We start from the raw sequence: 18,481 nt of genomic DNA on the forward strand, positions 1-18,481 counted from the left end.
TACAATGGTGTTTGAAGCCTTTCTGACTAGTAAATGATGTTCTTCCAGCATTGTAACTGGATTTGGCATAGATTATTATTTTTATGATTACTGATGGATAGATGATTCACTTACTGAGACAGATGTATTCATTGTAAATCAATTAGCATGAAGGCTTCTGTTAAATGTAAAGGCAAGGATCTATCTATCTATCTATCTATCTATCTATCTATCTATCTATCTATCTATCTATCTCTCTATCTCTCTATCTATCTATCTATCTATCAAACTAGCTAACAAAATATCAAATGATCTACTGTATCTATCTCGTAAAAGGTGGGACCTAATATTTCTTGACACTTGACGGAACTGTCATTCGGGATGTAGTTTCCGCCTGTGAGACATTTTTGACGCATGTATGACCTAAACCAGCCTGTAAACCTGGTCGCTACCATGTTTGTTCTGAAGGATTGGTTGCATAGCAACACGAACAGCGAATTATTTGAGCCACATTCAGGGAATGGAACTGAAATGATCACGAATTATGAAAACAAGCCTGAATTAGCTATAATCGCGTTTCGTGGAATACCCCCCTGCACACTGTTTGTGAATCACCGGGTACTTTATTGATCCCCGAGGGGAAATGAAGACATTACAGCAGCTCACTCCACAAACAACAACAACAACAACAACAACAACATAAAGTGACAAATGAATAATAGAATAAAATTAAAAAATATACAGAAACGACCATAATACCTGAACATGAAAAGTAATCACTGTACTCCTGATGAAACTGTTTCAATTAACATAAATCAGAGGTTGGTTATTCTGTTGAACACATCACTATACAAACACTACAAGGACATTTTAAATGAAACCATTTCTATTCCCACCTGTGGCACCACATTAACATACAGTACTGTGTGGATCAACATGTTGATCCTGTTTGTTTTTGGATTAGATTTGTCATTTGAGCGTTTATAGAGGTTATAAACACATCAACTGGGGTTGAATATACCCTTTATTGATCAAATTCAACATTATGCTCTGCTTTCTATTATTATTGCAGCTGCCCTTCTCTGTCATATTGACATAGAGAAAATCCTTGAACACTGCTAGTTGCTCAATCACTTTCTTTCATCCTCTCTCCCTCGTTCCTGGTCAATCTGGTGCCTCCTCCAGTCTCTCTGGACTCCGGAGTTGGCACTCCGAGGCTTGGTGTTTGCCATAAAGGTTTTGGGAGATATGAGGTGGCCATATTTAATGTCGTCGTTCCTCTTCCTCATCAGAGCGAGGGCTGGGGTCGCCCGCTCAGGGTCGAAGTACTGTGGGCCAGGGAGAGAGAACATCAGAGTACATCCCAATAGGTGGTCTCTTATCTGTCTTTTGAGTGGTCAAACATAAGGGAATTCAAGTAACACACACACACACACACACACGCACACTCACACACACACAAACACCCCCCCCCCCCCCACACACACACACACACACACACACACACACGCACACTCACACACACACAAACACCCCCCCCCCCCCCACACACACACACGCACACTCACACACACACAAACACCCCCACACACACACACACACACACACACACACACACACACACACACACACACACACACACACACACACACACACTCACACACACAAACACCCCCCCCCCCACACACACACAGTAAAGAGTTTAAACAAATCCTAACACTTACACTGTTTTGTAATTTTGGCGCTCGGGGTCCTCTCTCTTCACGTGTATCTGTGGGCCTCGCGCTCAGGTCCATCATGGAGCGGCTGAGCGCCGACACGGTGGTCATAGCGCCCCTCCGCTCCTGAGCCGGAAAGCTTTGTTGAGGCCGGAGTCTTTTCATAATGTCACTGAGAGCGCTGGAATTCTCCCCATGAGGCACTCTCAGTATCAGAGGTTTCTAACAGAGGAGGGAAAGACTTAACTTCACCAGTTATACCCTGACCTTTCAACGGTGTGTCTATCACAGATTGTTTTGAGTTTATGTCATAAAAGATAACCATTTCCGGCCTGTAGTTTTCATATAAACCTCAACTTATAGACTCACCCTAGAAGACGATTGGCTATCTAACCGGTGTCGTGATTGGGCCCCATCTGCCTTTAGCTCCTCCTCCAGATTGCCTCCAGATCGCCTCCTAATTGTCCAGTCTCTCCCTTGACCAGGGGAGAAGGCCCCTGGCTCCTGTCTTGAGTTCGTCTCCAATTTGTTTTCACTGGGCCTGACAGTCCTCCTCTCCTCTTCAGCGCTCCTCTGTCTGGAGAGCTGTCTGGTATAGGAGAGCTCGATTTTGCTTTTGACCCTTCAAGAGAAAGAAATATATAAGCGATATTTACTTTAGACAAATGTACTTGTTAAGTCGCTTTGGATAAAAGCGTCTGCTAAATGTAAAAAAATATTTTAAACATTTGAAAAATAAATAAATATATAATATAGTAATATGACTAGTAAGTAACACACATGAGCCGATCCTCCAATTTCTACCTCCACTAGCCTCCACTGGTTCAAAGGGATTATTACTGTTACCTCTGTTCGATTTCTCTCTCAGTTGAGCGCTCTATGCCAGTCTGAGAGGGTTGTACTTGTCTGTTACTGTAATAGAATCAGAAACCAGAAATACTGTTATCACCATATTTCTGTATCATTGATAGTGCTGCTCACTCTCGTTGGCTGTCATAACATCCTTTGTTGTGTGTCTAATTTTAGCTCCAGACACAGACAGACTTACGCTTGATTATCCAGATGATTTCTCCTCACAAAGGTGGTATTGGCTCCTATCCTGGAACATGAAAAGAGGGAGAATAAGTGGCATGCACAAACAGGCTCCAGTGTCAACGATACAGACACTGCTTCTGTGTCCAATAGGATCAAGACATTCAAAAGATGAAAGGTGATAAAAACATGAACACAAACTTGTTCCACTGTTTTTTTCTCACAGAGAAGTGATTCACAGTGTGATTATGGCCTCATGTTCTTTCCTGTATGAATGAAAGGTTTCCTTCCCGTGGGGAACCTACGCCTACGAACCTACAATACTATCGGCAAAGATTACTACGGTACATGTTTTCACAGGTATGAAGTTTGCAACTGTTATTTTCCAAAAGCCAATAATCCCGACATGACACAGACTTTGTTTGGACTCTACTAACTGTATGATCTTATTATGCTGTTTCATCCCACCTTAAATGCTTTATTTCCACCTGGGACAGTGAAAACAATCTGTCCCTCTTTGGTGTAGAAAACATAGTGGTAAGAATGTTTGGGAATTACATTTGACGGATGGGTTCAGGATCACACATACGGAGGAGGTTAACTGTCAGCACTAGAACCAGCACATCACTACTACTACACGTACCGGGCCTCATCCAGAGCCGTAGTTCTGCGTCTTGGACTCGGCTCCTCCCTGACAGGTGTCCTTTTGTCCAATGGCGTAGGAGGCTGTGGTGGTTCCTCCATTCTAATTGGCTCCATATGTTGATTGACAGGGCTCATAGGGAAGCAGAAGCCACTCTGGGTGACCCCCAGGGCGTCCCAGTCTAGGGGGGTGTCTGTTATCGGGGGAGGAGGGGGGCTCATGCCCCGCTCTGGGGGGAGATATCTAGGGCGGTCAAGGACCTGGAACTCGGAGTGATGAGGCACACCCGTTTGGGGCCTGAACACCTTGCAGGTGTCAGGGACGGGGAGAGAGGCTGCGAAGAGGATCCGGAATTCTTGGTCAAAGGACTCCACCACCGGGCCGCTCAGAACCGTCACCAGCTGCCTGTGCAGGTGGGCGTCAGTCCATGTGAGGCTGGGGGGGACAGAGGAGTGGACACGTCAGGAACAACACACTGGGTAGGTACTAGTGATCAGTCAGGCTGGAGGATGGTATATCTTGATTTTATTTTGTCTAATATAAAAAATTAAATAAAAAATTAGTCTATTATTCAATTGTTACTTTATTTTGTTATTGTTGTTGTTTGTGGTGTGAGCTGCTGTAACGCCTGAAATTCCCCTCAGGGATCAATAATGTATGTATGTATGTATGTATGTATGTATGTATGTATGTATGTATGTGTGTATGTATGTATGTATGTATCTATATATCTATCTATCTATCTATCTATCTACCTATCCTATCTATCTATCTATCTATCTATCTATCTCTACCTATCTATCTATCTATCTACCTATCTATCTATCTACCTATCTATCTATCTATCTATCAAGATAGGAGTAGGTGGAGGCTGGTGGAGGTAGAAATCAGAGGACAGGCTCACTGTAATGCATGGACCTCAATGAGGAATGGTATCAAACATGTGTTCCATATTCCGTTCCATGCATCACAATGATCCCGTCCTCTGATACCTGCAACAGTCTCCCCTGGTAGAAAGACATGTATCCATAGATCTGTTGTACCTGTAGCTACCATGAATCACCGTCTCCAAGTCTATCAGGATGAAGTTGTTCTTCATTTCCCCAACCACCATCTTTCCCTCCCGCGAGCAGAAGGTCTTTCCTCCAAGAACACGGACCTGTATATTCTGTCAATCAATCAATCAATCAATCAATCAATCAATCAATCAATCATGTATGTTCTGTGAAGACAACTGGATTGAAGCAAGCAACACACACAGAAAATATGTATTTTTCCCATAAGGGTCTGAATCTAACATGACTTGATAAATCTGTTGCCAATAACTTTGGTATCCATGCACCTCATGCGTAGTAGTACACATACTGTAGAGATAATCATCCGAGATATTGAAAATATTGACTAAATAAAAGATTAGATGACATGAGAGATACAACTTTATTGTCCATTCCAGGGATGGAAATGTATTGTTGGATCGTCAGCCACACATAAAACAGCCACGTAGAACATAGAACATAGAACATAGCAACAAACAACCATGTAGAAATGACGGACGCGTGCTCACCACACATACGTGTACTGAGGCCTCAAATGCAGAACGACCAGTTTGGCCTCCTCGAGTTCCTCACATATCTCCCATTAGTCGGTTACGCAAAGATAATTACGTGACAGACTCCCCCCTCGGGTGTTAAGATGACACTAGAAGCCTGCCTGCGTGTGTCAGGTTTCTGATGAAACCGCATGGATTGTCCGAGAGCCTCCGAGAGGGGGAGGCTGGTGGAGGTAGAAATCGGGAGGACAGGCTCATTGTAAATGCATGGAACGGAATGAGGAACGGTATCTATACCATTGTTAATGGTAATCCCATTGTTTGATACCGTTCCTCGTTACATTCCGTGCGTTACAATCCGATCTCAACCGCCACCAGCCTCCCCTGCTCTTGGCCTTTCCATACAGTTTCACTAGAAACCACCTGACACACCTCACCTGGTCTAGAGCCCGCCTTCAGATGTATATAAGCTCCAATTATGATGACTACACATCACATTTCAAAGGTCAAACAGCTCTTACGACATAAGTGACATGACAAGTATGCTGTACTACAGTATGTTAGCATGTGGGCGTAGTAAACTGACATGTGCTGTTTACAGTGGAGTCTGGTGGAGGTAGAAATTGGAGGACGGGCTTGTATACCATTCCTCATTCCATCCCATCCCGTGCATTACAATGAGCCCCGTCCTCCGGTTTCTACCTCCACCAGCCTCCTCCACCGATTGCTAGAAAGCCGTGAGATGGACACCTCTGTGCCGCCGCAGTTAGCTACTCACCGGGTGCCTCAGCCTGTTGGGAGTGAAGTTCTCCTGGATAGACCTCTGGTTAAGGATGACGTACACAGGGACCCCCCTGGAGGCGATGTTGTGTAGATCTCCGATCACAAAGCTGTCAGTCAGTTTGTCTGTTACTATGGCGACCACCTGGGGGAAGCAAACCCTCTTTCAATCAGGTTGATATAAATAGAGATTCAGAGTTCATTTCTCCAGAGGTTCCTACCTCAAACAACTGACTGTGCATCAGGGGAGGCTGGTGGTAGGTAGAAATCGGAGGACGGGGCTCATGGTGAATGCATGGAATGGAATGAGGAACGGTTCCATGCATTACCACGTGCCCGTCCTCCGATTTCTACCTCCATCAGCCTCCACTGCTACACATAATCATTCAAGCCTGATTCTTATTATTGACCAAAATACAAGTAATCCAGTTAAGAGTGTGTCGATAGGAGACGTCCAAAGCTGTCCCACGGTACCTTAGTAGCCCCTTGCAAGTGTCTTCGGACGATCTCTCGTAGGGGAGGTTGCCCGTGCTCAGGTGGGCTTGTGTGAACCATGACCTGTCCAGTCCCCCCCCAGCTGTCCCTCTCAGGCCAGCCCAGCTCCAGGACGGGGGCCGGGGTGTCCGAGTGAGCAGGGAAGTACCTGGCCGAGAAGTCCTGCATCCCCGAGCTCCCCTCCTCCCCCCCTCCGTTGTTCTCCTGCAACAACTCCGCAGGCAGCGGGCTGATGCTGTAGTCCTGGGCCCAGTCGCTGACCTGTCTCACCTCCTCCTGGGAGAGGAAGGCGGCCAGGCGCTCCACACTCACCCGGGTGTAGAACGCCGCCGGGCCGGCGGCCATGAGGCATTCCAGCGCGTAGCGTTCCCGCTCGCAGTGGAGGAACTCCGGGCTGGCCTCGAACAACGGCAGGAAGACCACGTCTTCGTTCAGGCTCTGCTCCTGGGTGTCGGACATCGCTGCAGCCTTGTTGTGCGTCTCTGGGGGATCAGAAGGGTTGTTAAAACGCCTAATGATCTCAAGGTTGACAGATGGGCGGTTCGAGCCCTGGCTGGCCACATGTCGAAGTGTCCTTGGGCAAGACACTGAACCCCAAAATTGCTCCCAGTGAGTGGGCCAGCTTGCCGCCATTGGTGTGTGAATGTGTGTGTGAATGGATGAATGAGAGGCCGTTGTAAAGTGCTTTGGAGCAGCTTTGGAGCAGCAAAAAAAGGCGCTATATAAGTGCAGTCCATTTACCATTTACCATTTAAACTCTGGCCCCCAACTACCTGCTACACAGTGACAACACAACACAGGCAGCTCCAGGTCACGGGTCATGAACATCCTCATGCTCACATCCTTGTATTAATGGTCATTGATAACGATCGTCATGGTAACACCGGCTAAGTGTTTACAGTAAAACTGTTTCCTTAGATAGCGGAGAGATTGTATCACCCATCAATCACCACATTATATTGCAATCACCCATGAGACTTACTTTCTTACAGTGGACCACAATGAAAGGGGTTGTCAAGGAATCCATCAAATGTGTACATGTCGACTAACATTTTGGTGCTGACTATTCAGGAGGAGCAAACTTTTTAAAAAGAATGTTCCCAACCCTTGTCAAACAAGCCACTTGTTGACACAAGGAACTAATGGCCTTAGAGGGAACGCTTAAATAAGCATACTGTCCTGTTTTAACCTCTACAAAAAACGAGCAAAATGCACAAAGAAATCCCCAAATGATAATCCATAATGATGAAAAGAAAAGACACACAACTTACCTCTCACGCTTCATATCCTCAAATATTACTCTTTACCTCCAATGTATGAGTGACTCCCATATTATTCATCCCCCCTCCTCCTGTGGTCCCTCCCCCTAACCTTTCCTAGTCCCTCTACACTCCCCCTTCACACTACCTTTATGCCTTCGAGCACTCAGCACAGATCCTTCCACTCACATAGAGCCGTAACCAACCAACTTGCTGCCCTGCATTCTCCACATCTCAGCACCTCCTGGACAGCTCATCAAACGTTAAAGCTGGTCCCCTGGCGTTCCATATGATAAAAGGGCATCGGACTGCCACGCGACTCTTATTCCACTCCTTCTTAATCCACTCCTATATGAAGCATTTTGAGGTGTAACCCTGGTTTAATATTTCTGACCTATTACTGTATCCTCTGTATATACTGTTATCCTCCAATGAAAGAGAGCCTCTCTGTGACTTCCTAGTTCACCCTAGAGGCTGTCCTCAGACAGGTTCTGTCCTTAGACAGGTCCAGCCAGACTGGCAGGTCTGCCTACAGGAGCTGGAAGTCCCACTGACTGCTGAACTCTTCACTTCCTGTCTTTTTTACATTTACGTTTTTGACATTTAGCAGTCTGTCTTAAGGTAGCCCCTGTGACAGTCCTTGGCTTTGACTGACTGACTGGCTGGCTGGCTGGCTGGTTGGCTGGTTGGCTGGTTGGCTGGCTGGTTGGCTGGTTGGCTGGCTGGCTGACTGTCTGTGTTTGACTTTCAGCTTATTGACATATTAGTCAAAATGATAGTGACAGGAGCTACTGTGTTTGAAGAGACAAATGTGGGTCATGTCGTGTCAACTGTCAACACCAGTGGAGGCTGGTGGAGGGAGAAATCTGAGGGCGGGCTCGTAACATACTCCATTTAGCTGACAATTGTATCCAAAGCGACTTACATTGCAGTGAGTTTTATAGTGTGGGAATCAAACCCACAACCTAAGAGTTGTTAGTGCCCTGCTCTACCACCTGAGCCACAGAGGACCACAATGCAATTATAAGATGTTATGAATGGAATGAGGACTAGTATCATTCCATGCATTACAATGAACCAGTCCCCTGGCGTCTCCCTCCACCAGCCTCCCCTGTGCTAACACACATCCTGAGTTGTATCATGTGACACTTGTGATTGGTGTTTACTATGGAAAAACACAAAACGTCAATCAAGTTCAATGTTATAAAAAGACACAAAATGTAACGTGATTTTATGTTTGTTGTTATCTAGGAATAACATAGATAACATTCGTTTGATCTCAATAATGATGTATTTTTTTTAGTTTTATATTTATTTTATTTTATTAGATTTAGATACACAATACATATAACACTACATTGAATCAACAAAACAAACCTCCACAATACCCACATACAAGAGACAAACAAACATAAATTACACATTATATATATATACCCATACACATACATACATACGCGTACACATATATACACTATATATGCATATTAATGCACTTACTGTAACGCCAAAGCAAATTCCTGTATGTGTATGCATAATGGCAATAAACGTTATCTGAATCTGAATATATACATACATATACACAAAATAAAAGAAAAGAAATGGGGGTCAATATGCACCTTTCGCAAGCTCATCAGTCAGCACAACACACTAATCTATACACAGACTCGCAACGTCACGTGGCAGGTGGTCAAATAAGGGTTTCCATATTCTAATAAAGAGCTGTTCGTTGCCCTTTACTCTAGCACTCGGTCTTTCCATCGGTAAGATTTTGAAGATCTCACGATACCATTGAGTGATTGTTGGGGGCTTTTCCATAATCCAGTTGAATAGAATACATCTTCTAGCCAGAACTAGCAATTTCTGGAGAAGCAGAACATTAGACTGATTCAATGGCATATTTCGTTCAGGGAGACTCAGTAGGAAGAGGCCTGGTTTCATTTCAATGCTGCATTTAAAGATGTTATTCAATTCTCTGGTCGCCAATAATGATGTATGATACTTAAGCTACTATACTTTGGTACAAAGGTCCGCATGTCGGCAATTCTCGCAAAAGTCACGCAAATTAGCAAAAAGCTTATTTTTTCTTCTTCTTTTTTTCAGTTTTTTGCATATTATTATATATTATATCGAAGTGTTGGAGAGCCAACTGGATATAACTAACAACAGTTTTAGGATCAGTAAATACTTATAATTTGTGAATTGTATTCACTGTCTTCATGGCTTAACGTTTTAGGACGTGTTCAAAAGCAAGGACTGTGTATCATCTAATTATGTGAAGTTATGTGTTTTTAGCATGTTGATGTTCTATCAGCATGTTGTGATGTGCTAAACATGCACATGCATACATCCTTTTTAGCGCTAGCCTACTTAGCAGCTGTTTTGCGTGTGTTTTGATTCAAACTGAAAAATAACATTGCCCTACTTGAGGACTTTAACCAGACCCTGTCACATATTCATAAGGACTCTATGGGTAGAATGTGTAGCTGACTTCCGCATACAGTAGCTCTGGGGAGGCTGGCAGAGGTAGAAATCGGAGGACAGGCTCATTGTAATGCATGGGGTGGAATAGGGAATGGTATCAATTACACGTTTGATGTCATTCCTCATTCCATTCCATGCATTACAATGAGCGAGTCCTCCGATTTCTACCTCCACCAGCCTCCCCTGGTGTGGCTGTCAATGACAGAAACACACAGAGCCTAGTGACACACCTTCCTGGGTCCATTCTAAAAGTGTTTGTCATACAGCTGAGCACAAAGAGGCTTTTCACAGAGGTGTTAAACACACGAGTCACACTATTCTCTCAATTCCATGTCTGGAGGCATTTGGCCATGATGACTGTATGAATGTGATTAATGTGTTTTTAGTATAAATGGTGAACAGGGTTTATTGTGAGTTTATATTTTGATTGTTTGATTGTTTGTTTATTGCTTTGATCGTGGTATTGAGACCCTCCGGAAGTCACATGGTTATGGGCAGTGATATGGTGAGGTTAAGCACCTGATCAACTGCATGGCGGGAGGTAAGAGAGAGAGGGGAGTTGGGTCGCTGTATTTTTGTTGACTACATCATCAAGACCATTATTTTTCTTCACGTGACAGTACTTGATAGAACTGAATATATATTCCAAAACAAATGAAATAATTTTATTTGTCACATATATCGCATGCAGTTGTAATTGATACAGTGAAATGCTTTGGGATCTTGCTCACAGCAGTCAGCAATCAATAATTAAATAATAATTGAATTATTAATAACAAAAAGTTACAAAAAGTGACAATAAAGTGACAATAGTACAAGTAATAGTACATTCAATAATTAATTGAATTTTTAATAATAAAAAGTTACAAAAAGTGACAATAAAGTGACAATAGTACTAGTAATAGCACATATTTCACAGATATATAATGGACAGTTTGTACACAATACATATATCCCATAGGAAACACAATGAAAACGAAGACAGTTTCATCTTTCAAATAAAGGACTTTTCCCTCTCAGCTCAGTTGTCTCACGGACGCTCCTCATCACAGTTGAACGACAATAAACCGGCAATAAAAAAGAGTTTAGATAGAGTTTATGTTTCCTCTTTCTGTGTTTGCTCAGTACTTCTTGCGCAGGTGGAGGTACAGGAGTCCGCTGAGCAGCAGCAGGGGCACACACAGCCAGGCCAGGATGAAGCAGTACCCGAAGCGGCCCGTCCTCAGGTCCCTGGAGTCCTGCAGGATCTCCCTCCGGTGGAAGGTGAAGATGAGGCCGGCCGCCAGGGTGGTGAACCCTGGTGGAGGGAGGGAGGGGGGGAGGGGGGGGGACAATGTTCCAGAGAAAAATAGTAAAACCGGAATAATTGGCACACACACACACACACACACACACACACACATGACTGCATGGGGGGGATGAGGAAACAATGTTCCAAATTATAAAAAGTAAAACCAGAATATTTGGCACACACACACACACACACACACACAGGCATGACTGCATGAGGGGGATGAGGAAACAATGTTCCTATGAACAAAAAGTAAAACCAGAATAATTGGCACACACACACACACACACACACACACACACACACACACACACACAAACACACATGACTGCATGGGGGGGATGAGGAAACAATGTTCCAAATTATACAAAGTAAAACCGGAATATTTGGCACAAACACGCACACACACAAGCAAACACAATTTAGCTCATTATGCCGACAGCTTTGTCCTGCAGTGTACCTGCGAAGGCTTGGCCGAGGCCTGTGAGGTAGAAGAGGCCTCCTTTCGACACGGTGAAGAGCTGGAACAGGAACACCAGGAAGGAGACGGAGGAGGAGACCACAGAGAGGACCATCAGGGCCTGCACCGCCTGCAACCAGTCTGGGAGAACAGGAGAGGGACCATGAGACCAGGGGAGGCTGCCAGAGGTACAAGACTAGGGGAGGCTGCCAGAGGTAGAAGACCAGGGGAGGCTGACAGAGGTAGAAGACCAGGGGAGGCTGACAGAGGTAGAAGACCAGGGGAGGCTGACAGAGGTACAAGACCAGGGGAGGCTGACAGAGGTACAAGACCAGGGGAGGCTGACAGAGGTACAAGACCAGGGGAGGCTGACAGAGGTACAAGACCAGGGGAGGCTGCCAGAGGTACAAGACCAGGGGAGGCTGACAGAGGTACAAGACCAGGGGAGGCTGACAGAGGTACAAGACCAGGGGAGGCTGACAGAGGTACAAGACCAGGGGAGGCTGACAGAGGTACAAGACCAGGGGAGGCTGACAGAGGTACAAGACCAGGGGAGGCTGACAGAGGTACAAGACCAGGGGAGGCTGCCAGAGGTAGAAGACCAGGGGAGGCTGACAGAGGTACAAGACCAGGGGAGGCTGACAGAGGTACAAGACCAGGGGAGGCTGACAGAGGTACAAGACCAGGGGAGGCTGACAGGGGTACAAGACCAGGGGAGGCTGCCAGAGGTAGAAGACCAGGGGAGGCTGACAGAGGTACAAGACCAGGGGAGGCTGACAGAGGTACAAGACCAGGGGAGGCTGACAGAGGTACAAGACCAGGGGAGGCTGACAGGGGTACAAGACCAGGGGAGGCTGACAGGGGTACAAGACCATAAGACCAGGGGAGGCTGCCAGAGGTAGGACATGGGATGGGCTCATCATAAAGCATGGAATGGTATCAAACTACCATTCCTCATTTCCGTTCCATGCATTACAATGAGCCTGTCTTCCAATTTCTACCTCCGCCAGCCTCCCCTAGATAGGACACACTATGATTGACAGTGAGTGGCATGCAGCCCTGTCTATAGCATATAGCTATAGACACAACATTCATACATACTGTATGTAGACGACATAACACACAGAGAAAAGAGACACAACAAATCTCTTCTGGGACAAGTTGGAAACATTTGAAAGGATTCAAAAACTCTAAATAGGCAAATAAATCAGCATGAAATGAGTTGTCCCTTTAGGGGTTTGACACATCTGCATGGTCATTGTAAAATGCATAGACTAGAATGAGGAATGGTATCAAACGTGTGTTTTCCATCCATGTATTACAATGAGCCCGTCCTCCGATTTCTACCTCCACCAGCCTCCCCTGGACTGTACACGTGATGGGGTTTCATACTGATGATGCGATAGTTACCATTTTCATTGGAGGCGGCACACAACCAGTTTCCTGTGACGTTGTCGTGAATGCAGTTATACCAGAGATCTGTGATTTCAACATCTGCCCAGATCCACCAGGACTAGAGAGAGAGAGATAGAGGAGGGGGGGGGGGAGAGAGGGGGGGAGCGAGAAAGAGAGAGGGGGAGAGAGGGAGAGAGAGAGGGAGGTAGAGAGAGAGAGGGAGGGAGAGAGTGAGAGTGAGAGAGAGAGAAAGAGGGGGAGAGAGAGAGGGAGAGAGAGCCAGGGAGCGAGAAAGAGAGAGGGGGAGAGAGAGAGGGAGAGAGAGAGGGAGGTAGAGAGAGAGAGGGAGGGAGAGAGTGAGAGTGAGAGAGAGAGAGAAAGAGTGAGAGTGAGAGAGAGAGAAAGAGTGAGAGTGAGAGAGAGAGAAAGAGGGGGAGAGAGAGAGAAAGAAAAGAAAACAAACTAAAACATTAAGGTTCTGTGGCTCGCAGCCAAAACACTAAAAGAGCTCTCCAACCCACAGTAGAATCTCTGACAAGTGTCGAGTGTTTTAAGCATGTTGATATTCAGCATAATTGTGGTCGTTTCTTCTAGCCTTTCATGCTCATTGAATACAACAACAGACAGATTCTGCCTGGGCCTCCACAGAGCAGGGGAGGCCGGCGGTGGAGGTAGAAATCCGAGGCCTGGCTCATTATAAAGCATGGCACTGACAATCCATTGCATTACAATGAGCCCATCCTCCAATTTCTACCTCCACCAGCCTCTCCCCTGGTGCAGAGTGTGTCTCACCTTCTCCATGGTGGCGATGAAGAGCATGGCCAGGGTGACCAGGTGCAGCACGGTCACAGACAAGAGCAGGAAGACCATGGCTGCTGGGAGCTTCCTCTGAGGCTAGGGGTCCTACACACACACACGTACGCACACACACACACACACACACACACACACACACACACACACACACACACACACTCACACACACACACACACACACACACACACACACACAGATACAGTCAAATACTGAAGCAATGGCGTCTCTGAATCTCTTTTCTTCACTCTCTCTCTCTCTCTCTCCCTCACTCTTTGACATAAATTCTTTCCTTTCTCTCTCTCTCTCTCCCCCCTCCTCTCTCTCCCGGGCCTCTCCTCTCTCTCCCTCTCTATCTCTCTCTGTCTCTCTCTCTCTCAAGGGGGGAAATAGGCTAGCTTTCATCATGGCCCATTCCACATCTGCAGTGACTATCTCTGGTCATCTATCAAACCACAGGCATGTCAGACAGGGGAATGTCAGCCTCTATCTACAGAGCTGGCCTCCCCTCTGAGGGACGGAGCAGAGCTCTACCACGCTGGGCCATTTGTAAACAAGCATCTGCTTGTAACCCTAATCTGACTGATTGTTTTATGTACTGCAGGGTACACACATGTACTGCGAGGCGTGTGGCTTGTCTTGTGGCTTGTCTTTCCTGTGAGACAGACAGTAACCCAGAAAAAGGATCACTTGCAAACAGACAGATTGTGCCTGGGTCTCTCTCAAAACAGGGGAGGCTGGTGGAGGTAGAAATGGGAGGACGAGCTCATTGTTATGCATGGGACATGAGAAACTTCTCAATCAATTTCTCATTCCACCACCAGCCTCCCCAGATGCAGGTAAACCGATTTTCAAAAGCACTACAAGAATACAGAAGGATCCTGCCCTACCATTAAGGTCAATTAGTGAAGATTCAAAGGTTAAAATCTCTACATTATGGTATTGATATCCCATTGGTTTTTACAATTATTCTAGAGTTGTTTGATAGTGTGCTGAATCCATGTTTAAAGATCATCTGACTTTTTCAGAAAGGTTATTATGCTGGTCTCTGCCTCAGTTCCAGCAACAGTACTGTGTATTGCTTTCAAGCAATGTTCTCAAAACTCAATTTCTTTCAAGACATGAACTAGTGCCACAGATGCGATTTCCAAAGAGACAATAGAGATGAGAGGGAATTGGTATGTCTGCGGTAGCAGTGATTCTGTGCAGAGAGTTATGAAAGGATTCAATTCATTTGACTCCTCTGAAAAGGCCTCGTTTATGGGACAAACGAGAGTGGAGCACGTGTAGAGGAGATACAGTGAACTGTTCTCTCCCTAAACTCATCTTCAAGATCGCAGAGAAACTACAGTACATACTCAGGGGAGGCTGGTGGAGGAAGAAATCGGAGGACGGAGCTCATTCAGCGTCTTTGAGCCTCCTCAAAACTAAAGAATTATTATTATTATTATAATGTATAGAATAGACGTGTTTGATACCATTCCTCATTCCATTCCATGCATTGCAATGAGCCCGTCCTCCGATTTCTCCCTCAACCTGCCTCCCCTGGTTCCACTGCGTGAAGGTTAGAAGACTAGGTGAACTTTGTTTTCATTAGATTGACAATGACTGCTATTATATGAGAGGTATGTGAGAGGTACATTCTGCATCTGGCTTGTATGAAGCCCTCCCGCGGTTGATGTAAACGGCTGTGAGGTCTCTGGTACAAACAGGAACAAACCTGAGTGATTTCCCCAGCAGGAGGAAGAACACTCATCTCAGCATGATTGGTTCATTATAAATGACAAAAACATATTCTCACAAAAGGTGAACACAGTAGGTCATTTATGAGAAAAACATCTACTTTCTTTTCTCATAGTATATCTTCCTATACTGATGTGTACGTCATTCCTAAGTAAGTACTGTAGCTATAAAACATTGGACCCAGTTTCCAAATCACAATAAACTCATTGGGTGTATTTTCTACTTCAGAACACAAGACATTCATACTGTGTCTGGTTATCTATATATCCTGAGTTCCAGTGTATAGCCACTATTCATTCAAAGCCCAAAATACATTGATACATACATCTCTGAAACTAAAACAGAATTAGAAATGGTCAGTTATGTTTAAGCTCTAGACATGTAGACTGTATATAACAACTTACCTTAGATATACGAGTATGTCGGTTCTACAAACCACGGTTCTACCCTCTCTGCTCTGCTGGTCCCCTCTGTACCTCACAGTTACTATACTACCACTCTCCCACCCACCCTCTCTGCTCTGCTGGTCCCCTCTGTACCTCACAGTTACTATACTACCACTCTCCCACCCACCCCCCCCTCTCTCTCTCTCTCTCCCCCCCCCTCTCTCTCTCTCTGATTCTCTCTCTCTCCTTTCTCCCTCTCTCTCTCTGATTCTCTCTCTCTCCCCCCCCTCTCTCTCTCTCTGATTCTCTCTCTCCCCTTTTCTCTCTCTCTGTCTGTCTCCCTCTCTCTCTTACTCTCCTCCCCCTCTACCCCGTCCTCCTCCTCTCCCACGCTCCCTATCTCTCCAACATTTAGAGAGAGAGAGGGAGAGGAATGCTGATGGGGATAGAAGGGGAGATCTCACCACCCATTTCCTCTCCTCTCCCTCTAACCTCCCCCAAACTCCCCCGGACCAACAAGCTAAAAAAAATGACTACCCACTGGAACCCGCCCATGGATGGGAAAAGAATCCCGCCACATGAGAAGCTCCATATTGTAAACATTACATTGAAATCTGCACCCAGTGTGTGTCAGCATGGCCCAGTGGACCTCACACTGTCCAGCTGTGAATCATCAATCCCACATTGGAGACAGATTCTCTAGAAAACTGAAATGTGGCTGAAAAATATGTGTTTTTATAGAAATTGTTCAATGTCTATTTTACACCCAGATGGGCCACTGCTATGCCTTTCTCTGCACTTTCAAGGCACATTTATGTTCATTAAAACAGTCCGATGAATATCAATGTGTATCTATTCAGTCAGACTGTGTACAGAGATATGTGCTGCATTACTTTGAGATCGAGAAGTGTTAGTGTACTGTAGGGCACTCATTCTGTCTACCTGTATCTGTGTGTCTGTGTGACTATCTGCCTGTCTGTCTGCCTATGTGTCTGTCTCCCTCCCTCCCTCCCTGCCTGCCTGCCTCTCTGTCTGCCTGCCAGCCCGTCTTGCCTGTCTGTCTATGAGGCACAGCTACAGATCTTATACAACAGAGGATGTAGTGAGGGTTTGAGAAGTGTCCATTTCATCATTTGCTTTAAAGGTTTGAAAACTCCTATAGAAATGGTAATCCTAAAGGGAATGAATGGAAGCATACTGGACCTGCCTGAAAATGCTCAACACTAAAAACTCCAAGCCTCTTCTTAGAGTATGCCATTTTAGCTGTATCTCTGATATATAAAACAGACCTCTAAGTCTATGCAAACTACCAACCCAACCAGAGAGCCTGGTATACTTGGCTGCTAAACTCTAACGGGTCTAGCGGGTTTCTTTTATAGGCATCCAGATATAATGGACACGAATGTTGCCATCTTGAATTCAGTGAACGAGAGGAAATTGCTGCTCATTAAAGACCACTTTTGACTCCGAATGAGCGGGGAATCAAGACCACCCAAGGCACAAAAAGCTAATAATAGCTCAGAATTTACCAGAGAAATAAATTAAGTTGTATATTTTCAAGCCAATTATTTTTTGATAAGAATAGAAAGAACATTAATTAAACTGAGAACAGCAGGTTGGGATTCATTTTAATTTAACTATTCACTGATTGTCATGTCAATGGATCGGAGCCCTCTTTTGATCATAACCTCAGCTGCGTTACACTAGCGTCCTCTAGTGGTCATATTTAGACTTACAGGATTGCCGTGTTGGACAGGGTAGATAGATTTAGTTGATCAGAATAGAAATTATTATTACAAATGGCCATAATTGAATGACGAAATGTTACATATTACAAATGTGCATAGCCCTATAGTCTAATGTTGACATTTTGATACATTTTTATAAACAATTGCATGTGTGACTACATGTTTTAAAATAAGTATAATTCTTAAAAAATAATGGTAATAATTAGGTATAGCCAGATTGTAGCTCAGAGGCTAACTGTTAACGGTGCACACTCGTAGCCGCAGTCCAACTGATGGAGAGAGACCGACCATCTGTGCGCTGATCTGTTGCATTGCATAGACACGACAAAATACCTACTGGTTTCAAATGAGCAACTAAGAAACAAATGCGTAATGTCCTTGAAAATAAGTAAATGCTTTTGACAAGACTAAAGCCTAGGGTCCAGCACATGAAAAGTTCATCTTTTTTAGAAAGAGGGGTTGGCTAGAGGAATTGGTCGTCCTTGCATGGGACGGGGGCTGGGTGACGTCAGAGAGGGTCCGCTAGGTGACGTCAGAGGTGGTCCGCTAGGACTTCTGTTTAGTGTAGTTTAGACACAGAACGGCCCAATGCAAAATGTTACGCAACAGATGGAATGCGAAGATACAATGTTGCAATGCAGAATAACCTAAATGAGTATCTCACTGCAGAAAGAGAATCAGTTCTTCAGATTATCTCGGAGGCAG

The 18,481-nt window shown here is 45.1% G+C and overlaps 2 protein-coding genes across 2 annotated transcripts; both read right to left on the bottom strand.

Moving 5' to 3' along the window:
* Positions 1 to 1,109: 1,109 nt before the first annotated feature.
* On the bottom strand, positions 1,110 to 6,655 carry fam83e (family with sequence similarity 83 member E; the record flags this gene model as incomplete). Its single annotated transcript, XM_080546142.1, has 7 exons — positions 1,110 to 1,307; positions 1,764 to 1,919; positions 2,775 to 2,796; positions 3,373 to 3,807; positions 4,416 to 4,540; positions 5,700 to 5,846; positions 6,176 to 6,655. 7 exons carry the CDS (start codon positions 6,653 to 6,655, stop codon positions 1,110 to 1,112), a joined length of 1,563 nt encoding a protein of 520 aa, XP_080402268.1.
* A 4,405-nt stretch (positions 6,656 to 11,060) lies between these two features.
* Positions 11,061 to 13,955, bottom strand: emp3a (epithelial membrane protein 3a (MAM blood group); the record flags this gene model as incomplete). The annotated part of the gene is made up of 4 exons (XM_080546143.1): positions 11,061 to 11,236; positions 11,691 to 11,831; positions 13,101 to 13,203; positions 13,878 to 13,955. The coding sequence occupies 4 exons, from the start codon at positions 13,953 to 13,955 to the stop codon at positions 11,061 to 11,063; spliced, it is 498 nt and encodes a 165-aa protein (XP_080402269.1).
* Positions 13,956 to 18,481: the final 4,526 nt, after the last annotated feature.

Source organism: Nansenia antarctica, assembly GCF_963989245.1.
Source record: "Nansenia antarctica genome assembly, chromosome: 15".
Lineage (NCBI taxonomy): Eukaryota > Metazoa > Chordata > Actinopteri > Argentiniformes > Microstomatidae > Nansenia > Nansenia antarctica.